Source organism: Trichomycterus rosablanca, chromosome 5, assembly GCF_030014385.1.
Source record: "Trichomycterus rosablanca isolate fTriRos1 chromosome 5, fTriRos1.hap1, whole genome shotgun sequence".
Lineage (NCBI taxonomy): Eukaryota > Metazoa > Chordata > Actinopteri > Siluriformes > Trichomycteridae > Trichomycterus > Trichomycterus rosablanca.
This window is the reverse complement of record NC_085992.1, coordinates 3,089,542-3,113,999: the sequence shown is the minus strand read 5'-3', so window position 1 is coordinate 3,113,999 and position 24,458 is coordinate 3,089,542. Positions and strand designations below refer to the sequence as shown.

The 24,458-nt window shown below is 38.8% G+C and overlaps 1 protein-coding gene across 1 annotated transcript in view; it reads left to right on the top strand.

Annotated features, from left to right (window-relative positions):
* The window catches only part of wdr17 (WD repeat domain 17), a 58,366-nt gene that overhangs the window by 10,351 nt on the left and 23,557 nt on the right, over positions 1–24,458 (top strand). The window contains exons 14-16 of the mRNA XM_062995518.1: positions 96–245; positions 501–631; positions 1,750–1,875. Of these exons, the coding sequence (XP_062851588.1) occupies positions 96–245; positions 501–631; positions 1,750–1,875 (407 nt within the window). The remainder of the gene's footprint in view (positions 1–95; positions 246–500; positions 632–1,749; positions 1,876–24,458) is intronic.

Genomic DNA, 24,458 nt, shown 5'->3' with positions numbered 1-24,458 from the left:
CCTGTCTGTTTGTGTCCTTATGTGTCTCTGTGTGTATGTGTCTGAGTGTATCTGTGTTTGTGTCTGTATATGTGTGTGTGTGTGTGTGTGTGTAGGGCTGACGTGCCATCCCAGCCGCCCCTTCACCATGGCGTCCTGCTCCAGGGACTCCACCGTACGACTGTGGTCCCTCACGCCCCTCATCGCCCCGCTGATCATCAACATCCTCACCGATCACAGCTGGGACGACATCATCGGAAACACCGGTGAGTTTCTGTCAGCCAGGAAAGAACAGTGGTAGCTCAGTACTGGACTAGTGATCGGAAGGTTGCTGGTTCATTCCCCACCACTGTTTATCCTGACAATTCGAGACTAATATACTTTACACCAGAGTTATACAAAAACGCATAAACATGACAAACTTGTACATGATCGCCCCCTTGTGGAGGCTTTACGTTACACACTGACGTTAGTGCTGCAGTCGAGTGCCGTTAAGATTGTGGTGTTGGCTGGTTTTGCAGATCGAGCGATGGTTCCCGGTGCTCCTCCGCTGCTCTGTGGTAAACTGTCCCGAGACATCAAACAGGAGCTGGACAAGCTCTCCAGCGACGTCCGTACGAAGAAACTGCGCTGGTTCTCCGAATGTTTCTCGGTTAGTATCACAAAGTCTGAAACACACTTCAGGAAACCGTTCACACCGGGTCAGTTCATGCACCTTGATATTTATATATTATGTATTCCATACTATGTAGTACTTCATAACACCACCTTCAATGTTGTCATGTGGACGACATATCACACGCCCAAAGTAACGTAACTTACAGAACTAAACATAGTTCAGGAGCGTCTTTTTGTTCTGGCCATCGCATACACTTGCTCAGTGGTGATTATCTTCCTCTGTGAGATTTTCTGTGGTTTTCGGATGGTTCCCAATAACCAGAATGCGTCTTTCTTCCTCTTTCCTCAGTGGCTACATGTGGCTACTGGCCAGACTTAACTTGATGATGGTGCTAATTTACTTGTTTTTCTGTATCCTTGTCAATTTTAATATTGCCTCTATACTTGTTGCCACTTGACTTCATTTCACTAGAACATTCTACAGTATTTGCTGTACTTCTTCAGTTCTCCTGAATTTATTAGTATCTTATGCTCCTTAAAATTTCTGTTTCAACTTTTAAACAACCCAGAATACTTACATGGGTGTAATTGCACCTTTCTGGTCTGGTAAAATGTCCAACCTGACTTTTAGGAGTCCCTAAATCAGGGTTTTTCAAGCCCTGGGTCACAACCCACCAAAAAAATGGGTATCAGAAAAAATAATTATAATTAAATAAACTTGTACGCAAACGTTCTCCCGTGGAGGCTTTATGTTATATCTTGTAAACCCCAGTGGGACCAGATTGTACAGTGCAGAGAAAAAAGGACGAATTGTTTGTGTTGCCCGGGTCACGTAAAAAATCGTAATATAATATAATTTTATTATACTTTTATTTTATTGAATTTAAAGCTTCATCATGAATTAAAGTTGATCATGTGTTTAGTTTATTACATTTAAGGAGTCAGTGCATCATGAAACAACAGAGAAAGTGTGTGTGTGTGTGTGTGTGTGTGTGCTAAGAGCTGATTTGCATATGATGTTAAAGACACACTTGATAAATGCATGATGCTATCAGGATGCAATCAAGGCTCATGAGAGGACTGAATTTTATTAAGGTCCTTGTGTAATAGTTTGTAAACAGGAGTGTGAGCTTGTTTGTGTATGTTTATCAGCCCCCAGGAGGAAGTCATAATCTGTGGGACCTGGTGGCTGTGATCATGGGACAAGACGACAGCTTACTGCCCCAGAATTACGGCCAGGGCATCATGCACATGAAACATCTCGTACGCTTCAAAACGGTGAGTACTGGTTGGATAAAAATCGTACATCAGCGCAGAAATGCACGATACCCAGTGATCAGGACTTCAAGTTCTTTCACTTTCCCATTATTTGTAGTTGTGTTATGTCTTGTTTACACCACACACACATTTGTAGTGCAGCATTCTACATACACCGATTAGGCATAACATTATGACCACCTTCCTAATATTGTGTTGGTCCCCCTTTTGCTGCCAAAACAGCCCTGCAACTGTGATGCTCTGTGTATTCTGACACCTTTCTATCAGAACCAGCATTAACTTCTTCAGCAGTTTGAGCTACAGTAGCTCGTCTGTTAGATCGGACCACACGGGCCAGCCTTCTCTCCCCACGTGCATCAATGAGCCTTGGCCGCCCATGACCCTGTCGCCGGTTTACCACTGTTCCTTCCTTGGACCACTTTTGATAGATACTGACCACTGCAGACCGGGACACACCCCACAAGAGCTGCAGTTTTGGAGATGCTCTGACCCAGTCGTCTAGCCATCACAATCTGGCCCTCGTCAAACTCGCTCAAACCCTCACGCCCGCCCATTTTATAACTCCTACGTTTTTCATTAAAAAAATATTTATTTACCTCAGACTCTCTGCAGAGCAAAACAGATTCATGTTGGTCACGTATCCAAATCAAACCCTTCCCCCAGATTATTATTTTCCTTATATTTTGCTGCATATCAGCGCACAAACGGCTTGGATTAGTTCTTAATGTGCGTGTTTTTGTGACAAGAAATAGTTTGGAGACCAGACAGACTCCTCCTGTCAGTGATTCCTCCTGGTGAAAGACGGTGTGGTTTGTGACCCCCCCATATCACTGATTAGTCAGTGATTGTAGTAAGCAAACCACAATGACCACAGCAATCTGATCACTGAAAGTTGTGTAGTGTAAACTTAAATAAAATAATGACTCAGTTACGCAGTAAAAACCGGTTCAAACCAAATTGTAGTTTTATTCAACTAATTCTACGTAAAGTTAAATAAAAGTATATTTTACATATTTCCTACATTAACTCAGATTTGTAAACAAAATGTAATTTTACACAGGAGCATATAGTAAAAACATATATAAAACAATATTTAATTCATTCAAGAAACTAAATTGTAACCCAAATGGTAACATATTCAACCTGTTTAAACAAATGTTAATATTACACAGAGGAATGTTTAATAAAAACATAACAAATAAAACATCATTTTTATTTATTTAAGAAAGAAGGTTATCCAACACCCATATCACCCAAATTACATGGTTACATATTGGTTACATATTTAACCAGTTCAAACACATTAAATCAGTAAACCAGTTTAGGTAACAGAACACAGCCAGTCTTTACATTTACGTTTACATTTTCGGCATTTAGCAGACGCTGTTATCCAGAGCGACTTATAGAAGTTCTTCCATAGTAAACATTTCATTACTGTAGTTTAAGTAAACAACAGTCCAAGAACACAAATCTGCTAAAACCTGTTAGAACCTGTTTTGTTTTCCTCTTACAATTCAAGTCTATTAAAGTTTCTACAGGAACACTGTTACACAATCTAAAGACATAAAAGACATAAATATTGTATTGTGGAAAGTCTTTCAAATCAATTTCTAAAGGTTTGGGACTCCACCAAACCACAGTAAGAACAAATTGTCTTTAAACAAATGAAAACAGTTCATGAATTTACTCAGAAGTGGCCGGCCTACAAAAACAGTGTTTGGTAATTGCTTGTTTTGAATGTCACATGAGCTAAGGTCAGCTAAGGTCAGTGTTTCAGAGACCACACTACTGTAGTAAAGAAACTGTAAATTCAATACTCCTGGTGTTCAAGGTATACAATCGCATTAAAAAATAATTAATGAGAGACCGCCAGCATTTTGTGATGCTGTTTTTTTCATGGACGATAAACCAAAATATTAAAAAAGTTATGAAAGCAGTAGCAGAAAGCCCTGCTGTATGTCTGATCAAAACAAAATAACACGCCCAAAAGTAAATGTGCTCAGGAGACACAGAAAATAAAGCCGATTGGATTACGTTTGGAAGCAAGGGGGCAATAAATGCAACAACAATCTTTTTAGCACACTGGTGAACCTAAAGGCTTTCTAGAAAAAGGGGGATTTGAAAAATGGAGAGCAACCTTAAAAAAAAAAAAAAGAAGGGTAAAGCTGTGGCATCTAGAGCAAATGAAACTAAAAATAATAATTCCTATCAAAGAAAAAGTTAGATTAAGGGAGTGAGGGGCAAAAACGCATCATGAGCACGAGGAATGATGTGATTGGTAGTTCGTGTCGACCTCTTTCCCCTGTCCCCTCTGCAGGTCACGATGTTAAAGCAGATTACAGCGGTACCTTGTAATTCAACGTCCCCTAAACTCAAAATCTTTAAAACTCAATGCTCTTCATCGAGAAATTTGTCCCCTTAAACTCAACCTGTTCAGTTTGGTTTTTTTTTTTTAAATGTGTTTATCTGCATTTCTGTGGAATAAGCATCAGATCCATTCTAAAAGCTCCACATGTATCTGTGTTTTTCCTCCCTGTTTCACTTTTAAACTTGTGTTACAGCTCGAGCTTCTGAGAAATTGTGAGAACCAGCTTCTTATTTCAGTGTTTTTATATTATATTTGTGTTATTTTTAATGTATGTGTCAAAAGCAACCTCAATATTTTACATGAGCCTAAAATATCTGCAGCTCCACGGGACCATGGATGCATTAACAGGTTTCCCAAACATCTGTATATGAAAAAATACCCTAAACCAATTGACATTGAGTTTTAAGGTACCACTGTATTAAGCAGTTCTGCTATAGAGCAGTGGTCCCCGACCACCGGGCCACAGACCGGTACCGGTTCATTTATTACCGGGTCACACAGAAGCTATGAAAACACTGCTTCCATTTCCAACATCCTATCTTTGTGAAGTGGGATTTTAGATTTTTGTGTCTTTTCGATACATTTGTACAATAACATTAAATTATTTAGTGCATCTAATATGCAATTCCAGAGGAAATCAGAAAGCATTTACACAGATGAAGGGTCTATAATATGGTGCATCCGCAGAGATTTGAGCTTTCTCTATTGTCAAGTATCAGATCAGGTTCCATATTAATCTGGGCGTGATGGTTCTCCGAGGGCCTGACTGGTAAAGTGTAGCTTGAGGCTGCTTGTGGAACAGACGACTGGGATTGAGGGTTACTGGCCCATGCTGTGGTGCCGCTGTAACCCACTTTTGCATTATTCTGTGTCTGATACCCAGATTCTGTTAAAAAGGCATTTAAATTCATGCCCTGGATACTTTTGAGAAGCTGCTTGTTGATTTCGTAGGTGGCGTTTATGTTAAACTGCGACTGATCAGAGTGTGTGGTCACGTAAACCTTTTCAAAACAGCCGTTATTATTTACGCTGACTATGACGCGGTCCCTATTAGCTTCACCAAAGTTTTGGTGAAAATCTTCTCTAACAAAGGAAGGCAGGTTATTTGCTTCCCATTTATGTAGATTGCCCACTTCGTAGTAGTGCTGTTTGGTGTTGTCCACTTCAGGCAGGAGTTTAAAACCTCTATCACATCTGTTCTGAAACAGATGGAAACCAAACTGTCCATTTTCTGGCTTACACAATGAGTGCATAACATTCCGATCAATACGGACACATTGATTAGCAAACCAGTACAGCAGCTTGAGTCCATGTCTTGGTTTTGGCCGACCAAATCCAGTGTTCTTCAGCTCGTTGATGTTATACAGTGTTCGCATATTGAGTACTTGTAATGATCTACAAATAAAACAAGAAACGCTTGTTAGAAAACAAATATGCATTTATCCCATTCAGCAGTTTAATAATCATATCCTTTTAATTTTTATCCCAAAGATCGAAATTAAAATGCTATTAAATTAATTACACTCAGTAGTGATGCAAATTTTGCCAAAATAATTAATATTCTTTAGATAGTTAATTAATATTCTCTGGTCTGGTTCTGTCCGATTGTAACTTCTTCTGCTGAAGCACCACCGCAGTTGCTGGCCGCTTCCTATTACCCATCAGAGCTGAGGTCTAGCAGAGAGCCACACACCACTGTTTGTTAATCATCAGTCCCTCATTCTTGCTTGTCATTTGGTCAAAAACACTGCTGAGATTCGAACTCTAAAGCTCGAGTTCTCTACAGAACTACTGCACCATCCGAGCACCACTCGTTTATATTTAGTGGTTTAACCATAGTGGGGAATTTGGTAGCACTGACTGTCAGTCTGATCAGGACTGGTGGAAAAATTTATTTTGCAAAGTACAGAAACATATTGGATAAAATCATTTATGTGTTGTTTGTAAATTAATCAGGACTTATTGAGGCGAAAGTGCTGTTTATAAAAGCTACCAAAACATTTCAAGCAAGTGCGACAGAAAAGAGACAAATAGTCCTGGGTTTGGCCAATCATTTATTTAATTACCCCACAATGGATTGGCGCCCTGGCCAGTGGATCCGTCATGAACCTGACCAAGATAAAGAGTTTCATGAAATAGCTAAAATTGTAACCTAGTGAAAAAAATGCAGTTAAGTGTATTCGAAATATACTGAGATTTGTCTAAGTAAACTAGCATATGTGTGTTCTTATGTCAAACATGTTAAAATATATTAATGTCATACTTTGGTCAAATGATTGTACACTTTTATCATACTTTTCAAAAATTATAAAATGTATACTTTTAATACATGAAGTTACAATTACAATTAAGTTTTATTTAATGTACTTCTCAAATACTTGTCAAATAGATGTTTGGTATATATTTGCAAAGTATGTTAAACAACTGCTGTAGTAATTCACGTAAAGCGCTTTTAACACGTTATACAAAGGGGTACTTAGGTGTAATTTTTTCAGAAAGTTACTTATTGGTACAATACTAAAACATTTTTACAATTTCCTATCTTAAAATATAATAATTTTAAATATATTTCAGTGTTATTTAATTCTAATTTGGAAAATAAATTAAAGACCATATTCAGGTACTTTTTTTAATACCATGCCATGTATTTTTACTTTGCATGTAATTAATGGATTTCACATGATGCTGTAATTATGCTTGCAAAGAATGCACTACATAAATATTCATTCGGTGTACTTATGGAGTTGAAATAGTAACCTGTGTAAACCTCATTAGATAAATGCTTTTAAAATTACAACTAATTATGTGTCTCCCTCTGGGTTAAACTTTAGCACCCCTATGGCCCTAATTATGATAAGAAGCTGATGAATGAACGAGTAAAAATTTACATTTCAAGTGTATTTTCAAGTGACTACAACTCACAATAAAGCTAAACAGTTTATTTAACATACCTTTAGTATTACAGATCAAATTCACTTTTTAATTAAAGCAGATTTTTAAAACATTCACTTCAACAATGAACTGGTATAAAACTTTACGTGTCTACTCATAAGAAGAGGAATCTTAATAGGTGTTACTACATATGATTACAGTGGTAAAACATGCTAACACATAAAATCTGACATGTCGAACTCGTGTGTTCGAATATCGTCTCTGTTACCGGCTCATAACCACCTCAAAACAAATTGTTGGTTCATAGTTCCTACACCCCAACACACACACACACCCTCCTGAGATCAGTGTGTGGCTGATAAATATATTGCTATGCACAAAGAATCTGGTCTAGAAGGAAGTACATTTTTACTCTAAAGTACTCCAGGTGAACTTGGAATATTTATTAAATATACTTTAATTTTACTTCAAGTGTATGTAAAACATGGAGTTAAATACACATGCTGTAGTATACGCAAGTTGAATTAAATATACTTAAAATAGTCCCGATTTAGTGAAGTTTAGTACACTTAAATACAGTACACTTTAATACAATTAAAGTCAAGCTTTTGTATTATTTTTGCACAATTAAAGTATAATAACTACACAAAATGTTGTTTAATGCACTGTATTACACTATAGTGCACTGTCACCAGGGTATTTAATTCAATCAAAATAAAACTAAAATAAATAGAAAATTAAACTCTAAATGAATTCTGTTCACTAGCTGGAGCTTTTGTTTATTCCAAAACTGATTTATATATCCAATAGTTTTTATCGTTTTGCAGACACTTTTATTTAATACCTTATATAATATACTTAATGATGATTTTAAAAAAAATCTGTTCTTACCCGAATCGTTTTCTTACGGGGTTCCAGCAGACCTTCGTTCTTAGACTGTCGTCTGTTTGTAGAAGGAAAAGTTCACCGGAGGAAGCACAAATCGTGTCTGTACGTCTCTCTGGATATTATCGTCTGCTAAATCCTGGAAATTTAAATACAGTGTATCACAAAAGTGAGTACACCCCTCACATTTCTGCAAATATTTTATTATATCTTTTCATGGGACAACACTATAGAAATAAAACTTGGATATAAGTTAGAGTAGTCAGTGTACAGCTTGTATAGCAGTGTAGATTTACTGTCTTCTGAAAATAACTCAACACACAGCCATTAATGTCTAAATAGCTGCAACATAAGTGAGTACACCCCACAGTGAACATGTCCAAATTGTGCCCAAAGTGTCAATATTTTGTGTGACCACCATTATTATCCAGCACTGCCTTAACCCTCCTGGGCATGGAATTCACCAGAGCTGCACAGGTTGCTACTGGAATCCTCTTCCACTCCTCCATGATGACATCACGGAGCTGGTGGATGTTAGACACCTTGAACTCCTCCACCTTCCACTTGAGGATGTGCCACAGGTGCTCAATTGGGTTTAGTCCATCACCTTTACCTTCAGCTTCCTCAGCAAGGCAGTTGTCATCTTGGAGGTTGTGTTTGGGGTCGTTATCCTGTTGGAAAACTGCCATGAGGCCCAGTTTTCGAAGGGAGGGGATCATGCTCTGTTTCAGAATGTCACAGTACATGTTGGAATTCATGTTTCCCTCAATGAACTGCAGCTTCCCAGTGCCAGCAACACTCATGCAGCCCAAGACCATGATGCTACCACCACCATGCTCGACTGTAGGCAAGATACAGTTGTCTTGGTACTTCTCACCAGGGCGCCGCCACACATGCTGGACACGATCTGAGCCAAACGAGTTTATCTTGGTCTCGTCAGACCACAGCGCATTCCAGTAATCCATGTTCTTGGACTGCTTGTCTTCAGCAAACTGTTTGCGGGCTTTCTTGTGCGTCAGCTTCCTTCTGGGATGACGACCATGCAGACCGAGTTGATGCAGTGAGCGGCGTATGGTCTGAGCACTGACAGGCTGACCTCCCACGTCTTCAACCTCTGCAGCAATGCTGGCAGCACTCATGTGTCTATTTTTTAAAGCCAACCTCTGGATATGACGCCGAACACGTGGACTGAACTTCTTTGGTCGACCCTGGCGAAGCCTGTTCCGAGTGGAACCTGTCCTGGAAAACCGCTGTATGACCTTGGCCACCATGCTGTAGCTCAGTTTCAGGGTGTTAGCAATCTTCTTATAGCCCAGGCCATCTTTGTGGAGAGCAACAATTCTATTTCTCACATCCTCAGAGAGTTCTTTGCCATGAGGTGCAATGTTGAATATCCAGTGGCCAGTATGAGAGAATTGTACCCAAAACACCAAATTTAACAGCCCTGCTCCCCATTTACACCTGGGACCTTGACACATGACACCAGGGAGGGACAACGACACATTTGGGCACAATTTGGACATGTTCACTGTGGGGTGTACTCACTTATGTTGCCAGCTATTTAGACATTAATGGCTGTGTGTTGAGTTATTTTCAGAAGACAGTAAATCTACACTGCTATACAAGCTGTACACTGACTACTCTAAGTTATATCCAAGTTTCATGTCTATGGTGTTGTCCCATGAAAAGATATAATGAAATATTTGCAGAAATGTGAGGGGTGTACTCACTTTTGTGATACACTGTAGCTGAACGATCCACAACACGTCACGTCATGCCACGGAAAAGCCGTTCAAGTAAATATCAGAACACAAACCATACACTGTGCTATGATGCCATTATTAAGCAATTCACACAAAAATCCCCTATAGCTGTTATACCAGTTCTTTTATGTTCTGATTTCATTTATCCTCAGCTGTAGGTGTTTTTAAGACTTCCTCAAAACAAACGCCTGTTAGTCAGGAAACAGAAACTGATCTGTCTAGAAACCAAAGTGGGAGAGATTCATCTAGATTTACAGTGCCTTGCAAAAGTATTCAGCCCCCTTGAACTTTTCAACCTTTTGCCACATTTCAGGCTTCAAACATAACGATATGAAATTGTAATTTTTTGTGAAGAATCAACAACAAGTGGGACACAATCGTGAAGTGGAACGAAATTTATTGGATATTTTAAACTTTTTTTAGAAATAATTTGTTTGTGTTAATAATTGCGTTAATACTTTGTAGCGCCACCTTTTGCTGCGATTACAGCTGCAAGTCGCTTGGGGTATGTCTCTATCAGTTTTGCACATCGAGAGACAGAAATTTTTGCCCATTCTTCCTTGCAAAACAGCTCGAGCTCAGTGAGGTTGGATGGAGAGCGTTTGTGAACAGCAGTTTTCAGCTCTTTCCACAGATTCTCGATGGGATTCAGGTCTAGACTTTGACTTGGCCATTCTAACACCTGGATACGTTTATTTGTGAACCATTCCATTGTAGATTTTGCTTTATGTTTTGGTTCATTGTCTTGTTGGAAGATAAATCTCCGTCCCAGTCTCAGGTCTTTTGCAGACTGCAACAGGTTTTCTTCCAGAATGGTCCTGTATTTGGCTCCATCCATCTTCCCATCAATTTTAACCATCTTCCCTGTCCCTGCTGAAGAAAAGCAGGCCCAAACCATGATGCTGCCACCACCATGTTTGACAGTGGGGATGGTGTGTTCAGGGTGATGAGCTGTGTTGCTTTTACGCCAAACATAACGTTTTGCATTGTGGCCAAAAAGTTCGATTTTGGTTTCATCTGACCAGAGCACCTTCTTCCACATGTTTGGCGTGTCTCCCAGGTGACTTTTTATAGATATCTTTGAGAAATGGCTTTCTTCTTGCCACTCTTCCATAAAGGCCAGATTTGTGCAGTGTACGACTGATTGTGTCCTATGGACAGAGTCTCCCACCTCAGCTGTAGATCTCTGCAGTTCATTCAGAGTGATCATGGGCCTCTTGGCTGCATCTCTGATCAGTCTTCTCCTTGTTTGAGCTGAAAGTTTAGAGGGACGGCCGGGTCTTGGTAGATTTGCAGTGGTCTGATACTCCTTCCATTTCAATATGATCGCTTGCACAGTGCTCCTTGAGATGTTTAAAGCTTGGGAAATCTTTTTGTATCCAAATCCGGCTTTAAACTTCTCCACAACAGTATCTCGGACCTGCCTGGTGTGTTCCTTGGTCTTCATGATGCTCTCTGCGCTTTAAACAGAACTCTGAGACTGTCACAGAGCAGGTGCATTTATACGGAGACTTGATTACACACAGGTGGATTCTATTTATCACCATCAGTCATTTAGGTCAACTTTGGATCATTCAGAGATCCTCACTGAACTTCTGGAGTGAGTTTGCTGCACTGAAAGTAAAGGGGCCGAATAATATTGCACGCCCCACTTTTTAGTTTTTTATTTCTAAAAAAAAGTTTAAAATATCCAATAAATTTCGTTCTACTTCACGATTGTGTCCCACTTGTTGTTGATTCTTCACAAAAAATTACAATTTCATATCGTTATGTTTGAAGCCTGAAATGTGGCAAAAGGTTGAAAAGTTCAAGGGGGCTGAATACTTTTGCAAGGCACTGTACATACAGATGAAGTTTAAATGCACTTGGAGGAGATGTGGATGGTTTGGCAGTCTTACCTCAGCGGTTAAGGCACTGTAAGTAATCAGAAGGTTTCAGTTTCAATTCCAAGTTGCCACTGTAGGACCCTTAAGCAAGGCCCTTAACCCTTGAAGTCTCCTGAATGCAAATTCCTCCATTTATGTGACTGAATGTTTATGTACTTTTCTATCTGAACAGACGTTCATGATTTTGAGTTCTTTACAAACGTATTGTGGGTTTTATGAAAATCTGTGAGGTCAAAGTTATACCTACAGCGGTGTAATAATCTGAATATGTGGTCAGTTTTATATAATATATACACTGATCAGCCATAACATTAAAACCACCGCCTTGTTTCTACACTCACTGTCCATTTTATCAGCTCCACTTACCATATAGAAGCACTTTGTAGTTCTACAATTACTGACTGTAGTCCATCTGTTTCTCTGCATGCTTTATTAGCCCCCTTTCATGCTGTTCTTCAATGGTCAGGACCACCACAGGACCACCACAGAGTAGGTATTATTTAGGTGGTGGATGATTCTCAGCACTGCAGTGACACTGACATGGTGGTGGTGTGTTAGTGTGTGTTGTGCTGGTATGAGTGGATCAGACACAGCAGTGCTGCTGGAGTTTTTAAATACCGTGTCCACTCACTGTCCACTCTATTAGACACTCCTACCTAGTTGGTCCACCTTGTAGATGTAAAGTCAGTATAATATAATATATATAATAAAAATATAATATAAAAGCACTGAAATACAATTAAAACAGTTAAAAATCAATAAAAATACAATAAAAGCTGCACTTTAGCTTTACTTCTTTATTGTTTCCTTACGCTTCTTAATGGTGGAGATGCTTGATCTTGGAATACCAGATTCCTGTTGGTCACATATCCAAATCAAACCCTTCCCCCAGATTATCAGCACACAAACGGCTTGGATTATTTCTTATTGTGTGTGTTTTTGTGACAAGAAATAGTCTAGAGACCAGACAGACTCGTCAGCGATTCCTCCTGGTGAAAAACATGGTGAAAGGTGTGATTTGTGACCCTCCATATCGCTGATCAGTCAGTGATTGTAGTGAGCAAACCACAGTGAGCAACCACAGCAATCTGATCACATGTAGTCGTGTAGTGTAAACTTAGCCTTAAATAAAATAATGACTCAGTTAGGCAATAAAACCAGGTTCAAACCAAACTTTGTGCTTCAGTTTTATTTGACACAGAGGAATGTTTAGTAAAAACATAAAGAAAACATTTTATTTATTCAAGAAACAAAGTTATTCAACACCCATATCACCCAAATTAAATGGTAACATATTTAACAGGTTTAAAGAAATTAAGTCAGTAAACTAGTTCAGCTAACAGAACACAGCCAGTCAAAGGGTTTGGGACTTTTCTAAGGGTTTGGGATTCCACCAAACCACAGTAAGAACCATTAACTTTAAACTAAAATTAAGAAAAACAGTTTATGAATTCAGTCCGAAGGGGCCGGAAACAGAATTCAAGTTTCAGTGGCTTTTAAAGGCAGTAGCAGAAAGCCCTGCTGTATGTCTGATCAAAATAAGATAACACGCCCAAAAGTAAATGTGCCGAGGAGACACGGAGACAGAAAATAAAGCCGTTTGGTGAATGGTACTTCGTGTCAACCTGTTTCCCCTGCTCCCCTGCTGGCTGGTAGGGGAATAGCAGGTCACAATGTTAAAGCAGGTTATTATGCAGTTCTGCTCTATGGAGCAGTGGTCCCCAACCTCCGTGCCACGGACCGGCACCGGTCCATGGGTCATTTATTACCGGGCCGCACAGAAAGTATAAATAATTAGAGATCACTACAAAAGCAATGAAAACACTGCTTCCATTTCCAACATCCTATCTTTGTGAAGTGGGATTTTAGATTTTTGTGTCTTTTCAATACATTTGTACAATAACATTAAATAATTAAGTGCATCTAATATCCAATTCCAGAGGAAATCAGAAAGTATTTACACAGATGAAGAGTCTATAATATGGTGCATTGGCAACGATTTTGGCTTTCTGCATAATCAGTTATCAGTCCAGGTTCTACAATAATCTGGGCGTGCTGGTTCTCCTCCTGGTTCTCCGAGTGCCTGACTGGTGAAGTGTTGCTTGAGGCTGCTTGTGGAACAGACGACTGGGATTGAGGGTTACTGGCCCATGCTGTGGTGCCGCTATAACCCACTTTTGCATTATTCTGTGTCTGATACCCAGATTCTGTTAAAAAGTCATCTAATTCCATGCCCTGGATACTTTTGAGAAGCTGCTTGTTGATTTCGTAGGTGGCGTTTATGTTAAACTGCGACTGATCAGAGTGTGTGGTCACGTAAACCTTTTCAAAACAGCCGTTATTATTTACGCTGACTATGACGCGGTCCCTATTAGCTTCTCCAGAGTTTTGGGGAAAATCTTCTCTAACAAAGGAAGGCAGGTTATTTGCTTCCCTTTTACCCAGATTGCCCACCTCGTAGTAGTGCTGTAGGGTGTTGTTCACTTCAGGCAGGAGTTTAAAACCTCTATCACATCTGTTCTGAAACAGATGAAAACCAAACTGTCCATTTTCTGGATTACGCAATGAGTGCATATCATCGTTCCCATCAATACGGACACATTCCTTAGCGAACCAGTACAGCAGCTTGAGTCCATGTCTTGGTTTTGGCCGACCAAATTCAGTGTCCCTCAGCTGTTTGATGTTATACAGTGTTTGCATATTGAGTCCTTGTAAGGGTCTACAAATAAAACAAGAAACGCTGAAATGTTATTATCTATATTATTTTTACCTCATTTTTTACACACTTTGTTTACATTAATGACCGGACAGGTAGATACTGCTTACACAAGATTCATCAGTTCAAATTTAATGTCAAACACAGTCATGGACAATTTTGTAGCTCCAATTTACCTCACTTGCACGTCTTTGGACTGTGGGAGGAAACCGGAGCTCCCACACAGAAACGGGGAGAACATGCAAACTCCACACAGAAAGGAATCAAAACCTGGGACCTTCTTGTAAACCTTCTAATAAAATACTACTAAATTAATTACATTCAGTAGTAACTACATTTTGCCAAATTAATTAATATTCTTTTAATAGTTTAGCTAATAGTTCTTAGGCTGGTCCTGTCCTGTTGTAACATCAGTCCCTTATCAACCTCCCTTTCTTAGGCACTGCCAGTTGTGCCTGTGTGACTGCCAGTCATTTTTTAAGGGTTTGGGACTCCACCGAACCACAGTAATAGCCATTGTCTTAAAACAAATTAAGTCAAACAGTTTATGAATTCACTCAGAAGTGGCCGGCCTGCAAAAACCGTGTTTAGTGAGTGCTAGTTCTGAAAGGTCAGTGTTCCAGAGACCACAGTAGTAAGGAAACTAATGCAAATGCAAACAAATGCAATACCCCTGGTCTATAAGAGATACAGTGTTTTACTATAGTAAAAATAAAAAGCAATAATTAATGAGAGACCTCCAGCACTGCCAGTTGTGCTTGTGTGGCGGCCAGCCGGTTAATATCACAACTGAGATTCCAGCTCTCTGCTTGTTTACATATTGGTTAAAATCTTTTATCATGTTATCATAAATTATTTGGGACTTATTGAAGCAAAAGTTGTATTAAATAGAGTTTATAAAAGCTACCAAAACAATTTAAGCAAGTACAACAGAAAAGAGAGACACGTAATTAATACTTCGCTGCACTCATGATGATTTAAAAAAGAATCTGTTCTTACCCGAATCGTCTTCTTACGGGGTTCCAGCAGACCTTCGTCCTTAGACTGTCGTCTGTTTGTAGAAGGAAAAGTTCACCGTAGGAAGCACAAATCGTGTCTGTACGTCTCTCTGGATATTATCGTCTGCTAAATCCTGGAAATTTAAATAGCTGAACGATCCACAACACGTCACGTCATGCCACGGAAAAGCCGTTCAAGTAAACATCAGAAAACAAACCATACACTGTGCTATGATGCCATTATTAAGCAATTCACACAAAAATCCCCTATAGCTGTTATACCAGTTCTTTTACATTCTGATTTCATTTATCCTCAGCTGTAGGTGTTTTTAAGACTTCCTCAAAACAAGCGCCTGTTAGTCAGGAAGCAGAACTGATCTGTTTAGAAACCAAAGTGGGAGAGATTCATCTAGATTTACATACAGATGAAGTTTAAATGCACTTGGAGGAGATGTGGATGGTTTGGCAGTCTTACCTCAGCGGTTAAGGCACTGTAAGTAATCAGAAGGTTTCAGTTTCAATTCCAAGTTGCCACTGTAGGACCCTTAAGCAAGGCCCTTAACCCATGAAGTCTCCTGAATGCAAACTCCTCCATTTATGTGACTGAATGTTTATGTACTTTTCTATCTGAACAGACGTTCATGATTTTGAGTTCTTTACAAACGTATTGTGGGTTTTATGAAAATCTGTGAGGTCAAAGTTATACCTACAGCGGTGTAATAATCTGAATATGTGGTCAGTTTTATATAATATGTACACTGATCAGCCATAACATTAAAACCACCGCCTTGTTTCTACACTCACTGTCCATTGTGTTAGTGTGTGTTGTGCTGGTATGAGTGGATCAGACACAGCACCGCTGCTGGAGTTTTTAAATACTGTGTCCACTCACTGTCCACTCTTTTAGACACTCCTACCTAGTTGGTCCACCTTGTAGATGTAAAGTCAGAGACGAGCGCTCATCTATTGCTGCTGTTTGAGTTGGTCATCTTCTAGACCTTCATCAGTGGATACAGGACGCTGCCCACGGGGCGCTGTTGGCTGAATATTTTTGGTTGGTGGATGATTCTCAGTCCAGCAGTGACAGAGAGATGTTTCAAAACTCCAGCAGCGCTGCTGTGTCTGATCCACTCATTTCTCAATCTGATTCTCACAATTTCTCAGAAGCTCGAGCTGTAACACAAGTTTAAAAGTGAAACTGAGAAAAATTTTGATAAACACAGATAAATGCAGATTCAGCTCATATTCGCACTTTGATGATGTTTTACTGCACCGCTCAAGCCAAGCGCTGAACAAAGTGTCTGTTCATTGTTAATTTAAAATTAAATAAATATATATTTTTTTAAAACAAACTGAACACGTTGAGTTTAAGGGTACAGATTTTTCCAAGAAGGGGGTTGAGTTTCAAAGCTTTTGAGTTTAGGGGACGTTGAGTTACAAGGTACTGCTGTACATTATTCCATCACCTACATATTTCCTCACATTTGTCAGAACTGAGGCTCTTGTTAATCCAGGTATACAACAATAATTTAGTACAAAAATATGTGAATAAAATCAACTTCTAAAAGAATTAATGTTTAGTAGCTCAAATGAAGCACATTTTTGTCGTTATAGAGTCGTATAAAGGCAGTGATGAGTGGAACGTGCTTGTTGATCTGTCAGTATTTATAATGTCTTGTTTTTCTGGTCTAACTTGATTCTTTTTTTTTAGAAAGACGTTTATTAAATGCTTTAATGAGCAAACATACATTAGAAGAATATAAAGGAGTGTCAGATTGCGTCGAGGGTTGTCAATATTTTGGAACCACCTCTATTCTTACCTCACACCAAACCGTTTGACCTTTTAACACTTATGAGTCATGTTAGAAGAATACACACTCACACACACACACATCGTCATACACACACACACACACACACACACACATCGTCATACACACACACACACACACACACACATCGTCACTCATACACAGGGTGTGTGCAGTGGGCTTTTTTTATTTTAGTAAAATGACTCAGCTTGTTTTTCTCTGTCATTATAACAAAATCCTAAACTTTAAATAAATTGTGTTTATTTGGTGAAAAAGGAAATTACAGAGCTGATAGAGTACTAATGTACTACTGTAGGTGTATTAGAACACATCTTTATATTATTACATTTCTTATACAATAATAATTAAAGGAAAAAATAAGTCTTTGTGGGTACCCATTTGGTCCTGCTACCAAACAGCTTTCCATGCAAAATCAAGCAATCATTTTTCCTTTTTCAATAATATCTTTCTGAATTTTATTTATCTTTTTTTTTTTTTTCCATCAGCCACTTTGCTCTGGTCATGGTCACGGTGGGTCTAAGTCACCCGGAAACACTGGGCACAGGCAGGAATACCCTGAACAGGGCAACTTTATATCATTTTAAAATCCAAAGTAGCATCTTTAAGTCTATTTTATTATAACAAATAGTATCACTTTGTCCTATTGTTATCTTGTCTACTATTTAAACTCATTACACTTTTTATAAATTTAAAATTGGGTGATAATTAGAGGTAGAGCTGAACAAGTAATGTGTGAAGATCTGAAGCACACAGTGAATTGAAGGGATGTAAACACAACTAGGTGTACAAAGATGTTACAGGGAATTTAATTTGATATTCATTTCATTTTCAGAATCAAATTCAGAATCAAATATAGAATCAGATTCAGAATTAAATTAGAATCAGTTTTAGAATCAAATTGAGAAACAGATTCAGAATCAAATCAAGAATCAGATTCAGAATCAAAATGAGAATAAGATTCAGAATCAATATAAAGTCAGTTTCAGAATTAAATTGATAATCTGATTCAGAATCAAATTGATAATCAGATTTAAAATCAAATTGAGAATTGATTTGGATTCAGAATCAAATTGTCTCTAATTGAATTAAACGAATAAATTTATCCAGTAGTAGCCGAGCTACAAAATTGTCTTAACTGACAGCTTAGCCAGAAAGTCACAAAAGCTGAAGTCATCCAAGGTCGGCAAAAATGGGATTTGTGGAAGGAAGGCAAGGAGGAAACCCTGATATTCAAGAGGTACATAAATTATTTCCTTTAATAAATTAAAAACCAAACATTTTGGGATAAAGTTTTATGTCGAGCTTTATATACAAGAGTCATATGTCCGACACCTCATAGTTGGAAGCATTAAATCAACAGTTAATGGTGTACGTTAGTGGTGTAAGTGTGATAATGCTGAGTTGCTTTGTCACGATCTGGATGAAAATGATGGATCGCAGAGACAGATGTGCATCCAGTGGTGGAGGTGCAACCAGTGATAACTTAAAATGATTCAGTGTATCAAATGTGCAATACCAAAGAGAACTATAGTACTGTACTATAGTATGATGCATTGGCAGCGTTTTTGACTTTCTGTATTGTCAATTATCAGATCAGTTTCCACAGTAATGTAGACGTCCTGGTTCTCCTCCTGGTTCTCCTCCTGGTTCTCTGAGGGCGTGACTGGTGAAGTGTAGCTTGAGGCTGCTTGTGGAACAGGCGACTGGGATTGAGGCTTACCAGCCCATGATGTGGTGCCAGTGTAACTCATGTAATTTAGAACCTTGGCATTCTCCTGTGTCTGATAATCAGTTCGCCTGAGAAAGTAATGCAATGACATTCCCTTGATGCTTTTGAAAAGCTGCTTGTCGATTTCGTAGGTGGCGTTCACGTCGAATCGTGACTGATCAGAGTGCGTGGTCACGTAAACTTTTTCATAACAGTTGTCTTTTATGCTGACTATGATGCGGTCCTTATTGGCACCATCAGAATAGCGGTTATAATCTTCTAGGGCATAATCGGGCAGTTTATTTGCTGCTGGTTTACTCAGATTGCCCACCTCGTAGTAGGGAAGGTTCACTTTAGGCAGGTGTCTACCACCTCTCTCATATCTGTTCTGAAACGGCTGAAAATATTTTCCATTTTCTACATCCTCTAGATCATGCAGTGGGTGCATAACGTCCTTCTCATAATTAAAAGATACACGGTGGGTCGTGAACCAGTACAGCAGCTTGAGTCCATGTCTTGGCTTTGGCCGACCGAACCCACTGTCCCTCAGCTGGTAGATGTCATACAGTGTCCGCAGTTCGGGCATAGTGAGTCCTTGTAATGGTCTACAAATAAAAAAAAAGGTTTATTGATCATTATACACCAAATATGATTAAAAACTACATTCAGTGAATTGACTACGAATAAGAATGCTCATTTTGCAAACTCAACAACAAACTTAGTTCCCAAAAAATCGGGACAATGGTACAAATGCAGTATAAAACAGACCACAATGAATTAGCTTGTTTTTGTACCTGTATTCAATTAAAACGGGTACAAATATAATTAATCTTCTGACTAATGACTGTAGTTGTTTTTGTAAATATACATCTAGTCTAACTGTCTGCAATGCTGGAACACGGGATGTTTATGTCCACATCTAGCAACATTCTGGAGTCGTAGTAAACCTAGGACACCAACTTTTGTTTTGAGGGCGACTTTAGCTGCTCAGCTGTTTTAATTTGCAGTTGTAGAGGCAGCGATGAACAGAGCCAATGTGGTGTTATTACCACCAGTGCGGTATTTTTAGATTTAGAATCTAGGATCTAGAATCAGATGCAGAATTACATTTAAAATAAGATATTGAATTATAATCAGAATCATATTTAGAATCTGATTTAGAATTAGACTGAGAATCAAATTTAGAATCAAATTAAGAATCCGGTTTAGAATCAAATTAGATTCAGATTCAGAATTAGATTCATCATTAGATTCAGAATCAAATTCAGAATTAGACTTAGAATCAAACTCAGAATTAAAATAGGAATCAGATTCAGAGTCAAAATGAGCATTAGATTCAGAATCAAATTGAGAATTGATTCAGAATTAGATTCAGATTTAGAATTAGATTTAGATTTAGGATTACACTTAGAATCAGATTTATTCAGGTTTATTGACTCACACATTCAAGGAATTTGTTCTTGGATACAGTAACTGATGATATTACACAGTAGTACAAAACACACATTTGTAATGCACACACACACACACACAGTCATACCTTTAAAAGTATATTAAAATATTAAAAGTGCTGAGTGCAGGATTTCACAGATATCGCTGTAGGTTAAACCAAGGCAGATTAAAAGCACTTAAAAGTCTGAGACGTTACGTACAGAGGATGCAGTTCTGTGTCTGTCATCAAGATATCAAGATAAATAACATAAAAAAGAAGTGCAGTCCAAAAATAAAAAGAACAGAGTGTAAAAAGTCCAGAAGATGAAATATTATTATATTATATTATGTTTTGTAATAGTTCTTTGTTCAGGAGTGTGATGGCATGTGGGATGGATCTTTATCTTCATACCTGTAGACTTGAACTACATATTATTTAAACAACATGAAAAAAAACTTAATTCTTAGATAAAACTAAAGACTTTATTCTTTATCATAGATTTTATTCTATTTTTTATTTTTTATTCTGTTTATTCTATTTTTGTTTTTTCAATAAATTTTTATCATCCGCTTCATCCGGTTCAGGGTCGTGGTAGATCAGGTCTGAGGTCCCGAACCATTCAGCTAAAAATATTTTATGTATTTTCATGTGGAGCGTAAAAGTGTAACGTTTTGTGTGATCCGTTTTATTAACCACGGCATTAATTAGAGTAATAAAAGTACCACAAACACTTCTGCTCCTTTTCTCCCTCAAATCTGTGTTGACTGCTGACATGATCCCACTTCTCAGGGAACCCGAAATCATTTTCTATTTTTTCATCCTGATTAAGGTCACAGTGGGTCAGATTCACCCAGAAACTTGGCAGACAGGGAGTCAATTCGTTGCAAGGCTTCGGCCTCCTCTCCCCCCCCACAGATAGATAGAGCCAGTCATGTCTGTGTAGACACCCGGCTGGCTGATAGTGACTAGCATAATAGATTTCTGAATGTAGTCTGCTGATAATGAACTTTACCCACATGAGATAGGGTGGCGTTTATGTAAATAATGGAGAACTGGGGTGTGTCAGATGGAAATAGGATGTAAATGAGAAGTCGCTCTTCATGTGGGCTCAAATCTTTCTTTGCTTTGACACTATAGGACAGATTGATGAATTAGCCGAGTTATAATTCAAATAATATTTTTCCAGGCTTTGATATGCGCTTGTTTTTTATTATACATTTATAATAATAAATTTTCTGTTGCATTAAGGGCACACCGTCTTTAAAAACCAGCTTCGGAGAGAAATTCCTCTAAGCTCAGACTCCTGATAATCAGAAGGAGTTCGCTGCTGATGCAGAAAGTTCCAGCGGCGTTGTATTGCGACTGATCGCGCCGCTCGGTCACGTAAACCCTATCGAACCACACACGGTCGAGGCTGACTATCACGCGGTCCGTGTTGCTGTTGTCGTCTTGGCTGTCGTAATCCTCCCGGACGTGATTCGGCAGCTCGTCGGCCTCAGGCATGTCCAGATCGCCCACTTCGTAGTAGGGAAGGTCCACATCGGGCAGCAGCTGAACCCTGTCGTGGTCGTGCGGGTTCTCGAACGGACTGAAGCCGTAATCTCCGTCCTCTGGCTCACACTTTAGGTGCATCTTATTGTCGTCGTCGAAGTAGAGGCATTCGCTAGCGAACCAGTGCAGCAGCTTGAGTCCGTGTCTCGGTGTAGGGCGACCGAATCCTGACGCCACCAGCTGGGGCAGCTCATTCAGTGTCTGTACGGGGCTCATGGTGGATCCTTAAAGGAAACTGCTAATAAAACATTTGAGAGATTTAGTAGGAGCCACTATGTGTCTAGGAACTTAAAACTATTAATTAAGCATTTTTATAAATGGATATTGCTTAATTCACTTCTAATTAATAGATATGTATAGATGGAGCCCAGCAATGAATTGGCACCTTATATGGCACCAAGGTGTATTCATGCCTGGGAAAACCAGACCCACCGCGACCTTGACCAGGAGAGGTGGTAAAAAAAATTTATACAAAGCTGGAGATAGACGACAGCACAAGTGCTGGAGAAGTAGGAGGAATGTTTCTGCATAATCGTTAAAGCTCTCTGTACAAACCCATGCCGGTGTATGTGGCTAGCATGGGTGTAGCGCAGCGTTCCCCATTCTTTTTTGCACCACGGACCGTTTTCATATAAGGTATAATTTCACTGACTGGCGGGGTGGGAGGATTTAAAGTAGAATAACAATACTACTCACAAATGATGGAAAATCAGTGTAAACCCGGAGCTTTTTTGCTGCAACGAGACGCTGCTCCCACTTAGTGGTGATAGGAGACAATAACACTCAAAGTGTGTTGGAAATGGAAGCCATGTTTTCATCTCTAATTATTTATTCTTTCTGTGCGGCCCGATAATAAATGACCGACGGACCGGTACTGCTCCGCGACCCCGTGGTTGGGGACCACTGATGTAGCGCACGCCGCGTAGGTCTTGGCTACAGTTTGTCCAGTCAATTCAGATTGAAACATCTGGAGTGCAGTCCTTGTGCAGTCCTTGACATCTCAATGATAATCAAAGCTAGCATGTTAGTGCAACAGTCAGTAAAGGATCTGAGCACTTGTTGAGCTTTTGAATTATATTATTTCCAAGAATTTTTATAAATATGTTTTTTCTTTGAGTACCTGAGTGCAGATTGATGGTAAAAATTACAACTATGTCTATTTAAAATTTGGAACACAGTACAGTGTTGTAATTTGACCACGGGTGACTGTATTAGTAAGTAAGTGTGTCTGAGTAAGTAAAATAAGTATTTAAAGCCCTTTAAATGCTCAGTCTGTATGGTTTGATTCATGTTTTAACCCTACAGAAAATATAATCTCACTCTAAACAATACAGAATAACGTTTCACATCCATTTACATAAAAAAATCTACTTACTTTAGTACAGGATCTAAACGTTTTCCAGAAAATCACAAATGATCAGAGTTTATGAGCAATTCAGCTGCTGCACCACGAACAAGAGCTTAAATGGAGTCAGAAAGACGCAGTCGGGCACCACATGCAAAATTCTATGTAAATTTCTGCTTTTTTCTTTCAACAGGAAACGTTGAGTCAGTACATCAACACAAAAATCATCTTCTGTATAGTTTTAACAAGTAAAAGTCAGTAACCGTCCACCCGCCTATTTAATTATCCTTATTTACCGCTCATGTCACGTCAGTGTCCATTTACTGGGTCATGTAGTGCAGCGGTTCTCAGCTTTTTTTCTCCTAAGCCTCCCTGTGTTCTAAAAATGTACTGGGACCCCCTTGACACAGGTTATGATACTTACACCGTAAAGCAATGATGACAACAGATGTCGTCCTCTTGATGGTGAATATACAGTGAAACCTCAATTTAACAGACTAAAAGCAAGGTGCACTGGTCCGTAAAATGTGATTGTCCGAAACAGCAAGGTTTTTTTTCCCAGGGGTGCAAAAATATACAAAAACTTTGCTGTGATCGTATACTGGGGACTCAGAGTTTCTATTATTCTGAGTCTAAAGCACTGCTGGTGCAAACTTATCACCAGAACTTGCAAAAATGAAGCATAAAACACAGAAAAAGGCAAGAACAGAGCAAGCCACCCGGCAAAATAAAGCCTATCACTCTTGTACACAGAGAGACAGAGAGACGTGCGTCGGCTAGTGGACGATTACTGAACTACAATCGGAGCAGACATTCAGTTTTCCAGATTTTGTCCGTTTGATCGAGAATCATAAAGGTTTTCCACAAATCACAAATGGTTGCAGATTAGGAAAAAAAGCACAGTGACTGTAAAGCATCTACATGTTCATTCATGGTCAGAAAATGTACATTTTTTTTTAATTAGGTATTTTTTATTCTATTAAATTTGTGCAACAAAAAATTCCATAGTTTTCAGATTTATGTTCTTACATTTAACAGATTACCACAGCATGAATGATATTTACTTGTAAAATGAACATTTATTGTGTTAATGTGGAAAATATAACTTGTGTTTTTGCATTTGTGGTCAGAAAATGCTCATTTATTTCTAATAAAGTGTTATAATTTGACCATGGGTGACCAAACTTTTAAATACAGCTGTATTTTC